The 6000-nt window shown below is 48.1% G+C and overlaps 1 protein-coding gene across 2 annotated transcripts in view; it reads right to left on the bottom strand.

Annotated features, from left to right (window-relative positions):
- The window catches only part of stk11 (serine/threonine kinase 11), a 16076-nt gene extending 10427 nt beyond the window's left edge, over positions 1 to 5649 (bottom strand). Inside the window, exons 1-2 of one of the 2 annotated variants that reach the window (XR_009932488.1) lie at positions 5365 to 5648; positions 2926 to 4081 (exon numbers count right to left, since the gene is read on the bottom strand). Coding sequence is in view for 1 of the 2 variants with exons in the window: in XM_062482445.1 (XP_062338429.1) it covers positions 2926 to 3203 (278 nt within the window). In the remaining variant the exon portion in view is untranslated. Of the gene's footprint in view, positions 1 to 2925; positions 4082 to 5364 lie in introns of both variants that reach the window. The other variant, XM_062482445.1, reaches the window with a different exon arrangement.
- Positions 5650 to 6000: the final 351 nt, after the last annotated feature.

Below are 6000 nucleotides of genomic sequence, written 5' to 3'. Positions count from 1 at the left end.
TGTGTGTGTGTTTGTGAGAGTGTAGTCTCTGTGTGTGTGTGTGTGTGTGTGTGTGTGTGTGTTTGTGAGAGTGTAGTCTCTGTGTGTGTGTGAGTGTAGCCTCTGTGTGTGCATGTGGTCTCTATGTGTTTGTGTGAGTGTAGTGTCTGTGTGTGTGTTTGGGTGGAGTCTGTGTGTTTGTGTTAGTGTGTTAGTGTCTATGTGGTGTGTGTGTGCGTGTGGTCCGTGTCTGCTTGTTTGGCATTCCAAACAAGGTTTCGGCATGCCGGAGGCGTTGCCCGGCAACAAGAGAGGCATGGCTCAACACTAGCGTGAGCATGCCCATCTCCGTGGCAACGCTCTGAAAGCAGGAAGTGTTAGCCAGATAAGAATGCTTTGCTGTGAAAGAGGAGATGAGAGGAGAGCCTTTATAAGGCCGGGACACCTCCCAGGCACCGAGACTTGGGACCTCCACAGCCCTGTCACACGGAGGGCATCTCCCTGAACCACTAGCTCCACCAGGTCCTCTTCTCTAGCCTGGTCTGATCTTAGCTCCACCAGATCTGAGGACAAGCAGGTCTAGGCGTATACCCACCCTAGCCCCACGAGGTCTGATGCAACAACAGTTCCTAGAAACACACCTGAACCTGCGTCAACATTTCTTTGAAAGGAACACTCAGACACGGAGAGAAAGAGACCGAATGTGAGAGACGGTTATAAATAGAGAGACAGTGACAGAGAGAGACAGACGAGACAAAGAGAGAGAGGGGGGGAAAGAGATGGAAAGTGAGAGGAAGTTGTGAAACTGCAGCAGAGCACTCTCTAAACAGAGTCTAGAGAGTTAATTTGTGAGTTAATTTGACAGTTGCTAAAGCTCACCCTCTCTATATATAGCTGAGCGCTGGCCTGGGGCTCGTCACTGAAGAATATTTAATAAAGTTGATTGTGATTAAAAACTCTGCAGATCCTTGGGAAGAGACCGGGAGATGGAGAAAAGATGACGACGCCTGTTCAGGTTAGGCAGGATACACAGGTGAGACAGGACAGAGAGAGAGACAGGTACGACAGGACAGAGAGACAGGTGAGACAGGTACAGGTGAGACAGGACAGAGAGAGAGACAGGTACAGGTGAGACAGGACAGAGAGACAGATATAGGTGAGACAGGACAGAGAGAGACAGATACAGGTGAGACAGGACAGAGAGAAAGACAGGTGAGACAGGACAGAGAGAGAGACAGGTACAGGTGAGACAGGACAGAGAGAAAGACAGGTGAGACAGGACAGAGAGACAGGTACAGGTGAGACAGGACAGAGAGACAGGTGAGACAGGACAGAGAGACAGGTGAGACAGGACAGAGAGAGAGACAGGTGAGACAGGACAGAGAGAAACTGAAAAAAGACAGATATGGAGAAAGAGACAGATATGCGTAGAGAATTTGACAGAAGTATGAGAGAGGGTGAGAGACAGAAAGAGAGAGAGGGGAGAGAGACAGAAAGAGAGAGAGGGGAGAGAGACAGAAAGAGACAGGGTGAGAGGGAGACAGAAAGAGAGAGAGAGAGGGAGACAGAGAGTAGGAGAGAGGAAATGGAGAGACAGAGAACAACTTAATCCTCCCATTAGCTGTATTGATTTCATAGGACCTGCTCAGACAGTAATGGTGACTGTCAGTCCTCTAGAGAGAATAAACATTAACATGGCGCTAACTAATCCATCTGACAGGATAGCATGTCAGCACGAGAAGACTTCCTACACAGACTAGCCCAAGCAGCGGGAAACAGGAAACCCACAACATGTAAACAATGTTGGGAGTCAGGTGGCTGAGCGGTGAGGGAATCGGGCTAGTAATCCGAAGGTTGCCTGTTCGATTCCCGGTCATGCCAATTGATGTTGTGTCCCTGGGCAAGGCACTTCACCCTATTTGCCTCGGGGGAATGTCCCTGTACTTACTGTAAGTCGCTCTGGATAAGAGCATCTGCTAAATGACTACATGTAATGTAAATGTAGAGAGAGATGTCTGATAGGCATCTTGTGTCAAGTTGTAACTTCCTGTTTGGATAAGCAAAAACTGTGCTTTTGGGCTGCAGTGAGCTATCAACTCCTCTTACGACATTAGTTAAAACGCACATTATAAAGACCAGATTTTAAAAAAAATGTAATTTGATGCTTTGTGGATTGGGAGTTAATCCAACATTTAAATCACCTGGGGCAGTCATCTGAGACCAAGTGGTAATGTCCTGTTTTGATCACTGCAACTCAAATGCACAGACAAATCTGCACAAGTTCATTCCTGTTTGGTGACTTGTATCTGTTGTACTGTGATCTGAGAGATGTGTAAAGGCTGTCCTCTTCAGACACTAACCTTTAAAACAGTGTCAAACCCTTTACTACTACCACCGTGTATAATTGAGCACTTGTGCTTGGCGATGCGTGGCGGTCTGGTCATGTAGACAGACAGAACTTGTCAGAACCGTGAGCACGGAAAACTGACAGAGAGGAGAAGTAACAGAGAGAGAGAGCGAGCGAGCGCGAGAGAGACACAGAGAGCGAGAGAGGGGAGAGAGACACAGACAGCGAGAGAGGGGAGAGAGACAGAGAGAGAGAGGGGAGAGAGACAGAGAGCGAGAGAGGGGAGAGAGACCACAGGGTGTTGATACGACAATCCGAGATGATTAAAAAAGAAAAAGGGGAGAAAGGCGAGAAAAACTGAGATGACAAAAGAGACAGACCTCAGACAAGACCACAGACCCCATCGATCCCTCCCTCCCATCGTCTCTCCTCCCTCCTCCCTCCCCCCTCCTCCTCCTCCTCCTCCTCACTTCTTCAAGTTAGCCTCTCCTCCCTCCCCCCTCCTCCTCCTCACTTCTTCAAGTTAGCCTCTCCTCCCTCCCCCCTCCTCCTCCTCACTTCTTCAAGTTAGCCTCTCCTCCCTCCCCCCTCCTCCTCACTTCTTCACGTTAGCCTCTCCGTTGGGGATCCTCCTCAGCTTCTTCTTCTTCAGGATCTTGACGGCGCGACGGCAGAGCGTCTCTGAGTCCAGCATCTCCTTGACCTTCCCGTAGGAGCCCTCCCCCAGCAGGTCCCCCATCAGGTACTTCCCGATCAGCTTGGCCCTCTTCCTGCGGGGCTGATAGATCACCTCCGTGGAGTCGATGCGGTGGATGAACGTGTCCATCCCCATCAGTTCGTTCTCCGTCAGGTAGTCCAGGTGCTCCCCCATGCTCATGGTGCTCAGGTGGGGAGGACTGGGAGGGGGTGAGGACTGGGAGGTGGGGGTGAGACCGGGAGGGGAGGGACTATAGGTGGGGGGTGACTAGCTTGGGGTGACTGGCTGAGGGTGACTAGCTGGGGGTGACTCGGCCTGGCCTGCACTTCCTTCAGGGCAGAGTTGAGGAGAAGGTGTGTGGTGTGGGGGGGGCTGGGTTAGGCCAGTTATCTCAGAACAGCTGGCGCAAGTCTAAGCGATGCCTCTTATCTGAGCTGGGACTTAATCTTGTACTTTGATGCAAACGGGACAAGGCGGTTCAAGAGAAAAGCCCCAAGGGGCATCAGAAAGGGTATAACCAAAGTTTAGTGTTAACACACACACGGTATAGGGGACTTCTGGTCGCTTGTAAACATGAGGTGGACTCACAGTAGGTCTTCCACAGATCTCTCGCCAGCCAGGACCTGTCAGTGCAAGTCAATAGCCTAGCTCTCCTCTCTCTCTCTCTCTCTGTACTGCTGACAGGACAGGGCCAGAGGAGAGGATGGGGGACTGTTGCCTAGAGATTACACGTCTCCACTTATATCCATGTCACCTCCATCTGTGATCTGATTGGAGGAGACTGTGTCTGGCCGAGGTAGAGAAGACCAGTCCTGTTTCTGAACCCAGCACAGCATTTCTGTCGAAGGTCCTATCCGCAGTGCATAGTCGACTTCAGGGGCACAGCTTGGTGCCAACGGCCCGGCTGGATCTTTAGTCCAGATTCAAGCAAAGCAAATCTTTTTTTTATTTTCTTTTTTTAAAGAGTTCTTGAGATCCTGAAGTTCTTCTGAGTTGACTAGAGTGACCAATCGTTAGTCATTCTCCTAGTTTGTCATCCGCCTTCTGTTCCTCACCATCTACGATGAAGAATCACACCGTTAGAAGTGAGATAGTAGACTTATTCGACACGCTTTAATCCTTAACACTGCTACACGCATGCATTTCTCAACAAACATGTCCAACTTGTCCATTGAAAATAACACAGTTACAACAATTGCATTTTGTCAGCTTCACAAATGATATTTCCTAATATGAATGGTTGTGTCGCAAGCCAAATGCTGGCTGCTCTGAGACACCGCTCGTGTCGCACATCGAAAAGACTGATGCCATTCTAGCAGCTATCCAACTACAGCACTCGCTTATAAGCTGTGGCTAGCTAGCTATCTGGCGCTGATTTGCTGGCAAGACAACGGAGCTAACGCATATGAACTTTCAGATTCACGAGATTAGCTCTAGCTAGAATATAAAATAGCCGTGTAGTGTCGGTGGAAAGAAAACAACGACAGAATCGGCAGGGCATGTAGATGCACTCATCAGTCAAACGTACTGAGAGCAAGCCAAACCCATCTTCACAAGCAAGCCAGCTAGCAAGTACTGTAGCACCAGCGCTTAGTATATAACCCAGCAACCAACGTTAAGACTGCAACTTGCTTTTTGATAACTCCTAGTCTGAAGTTAGGAGTAACATCTGCTACGCTAGCGGTTAGTCAATCACATATGTATAACTGGTTGCCAGAAAAACACAGTAACAGTGTTCCGATTTGGCAGCGATTACTATTTCAAATATAATCTGTACCTCGACGGTGGAAATTGGCCAGTTGGCATGGAAGCTCGCTACTTGTACGTGGTAGCTCGACCGAGTCTAGATAACGTTAGTTAGCCAAGTAGCCGTGCTAGCTACGACTCAAAAGTAATCGTAAATCAATTCGTTTTAAGTCATTTAGGCTGTACCGTGAGGGCCCGGCGTGAAAGTTCGTACAGTAGGGACCAATCGTAGGAAACACCGTTTCAAGCTGGCCAGTACAAATCGCAAAACTAGCAAGCCTGGACACCCGTGCGGAGACAAAACTATACTGACTATTACTTATCATAAATGACACATTTTAAACATTCAGTTAATATTAGGGGGAGCCTACAGTCGTCCCTCACAGACTTAAGAAACCCCAACTAATTAACTCGCAAAGGGTGCCCACGTATTCAAAGCAACACCGGCAACGCAGTACACCGCGGGGTGGCCGTGTAACAACATAAAGCATATCACTTAGCTACACCAGTACTGACTACCCTGGTCGCTAACTAGCTAGCTCAACTAGCCTAGGTAGCTAGCTAGCTGTCGGCGTTATGTTGCAGTGATTCTCACCTAGCCACCCAGACGTCCGGAGTCTTCGAAATGTGTAAAAGTCCTTTTCATTATCGTATATTTTTGTGCAGTGTATTTGTAACTAGCTCGGTACTGATATTAGAAGTCTGCTATTCTGGAGCTGCCACTCAGGTTGACGCCATCTTGTTTACCTCCCCCCCTAAGCTTCGCACTGAAAGCCAACCTCTCACGTTAATGCGTCAACAGTGAACCTAGTTTTTTTTCTTCCTAACCACACGTTGGCCCTATCAAGGGGAAGTTGACAATCTTTAATTGAATAAAAAGTTTATACATTGTACAACGTTCGGCAATCAAAACTACCACCTCTTACATTTGACCACGGTGTTTAAAACCGTAAAGCAGTTTTTGTAAAACTGCAGAACGTTTAACTAACGCTGTCTCAGGTGACGTGATTCTTGACACAGGTGCAAACAATTTAGGCAAGTTGTAGGTTATTTGATGACACAAAGGGTTGTCCTACTTTGGCATTTGAACTGTAGCATTCATTTTTTCCCTCGAATAGTGAATATTTGCTAATAGTATAGCCTATTGATAACTTATCCCTGCCGCTGTAATATATTTTAGGCCGTTTAAATGGTAATTGTACATGCTAAAGCACTGGGCCAGAGATTTAAA

This window comes from Osmerus eperlanus, chromosome 16 (genome assembly GCF_963692335.1).
Source record: "Osmerus eperlanus chromosome 16, fOsmEpe2.1, whole genome shotgun sequence".
Classification (NCBI taxonomy): domain Eukaryota; kingdom Metazoa; phylum Chordata; class Actinopteri; order Osmeriformes; family Osmeridae; genus Osmerus; species Osmerus eperlanus.
Note: the sequence above shows the minus strand (reverse complement) of the source record. Positions and strands in the feature narration are given on the sequence as shown.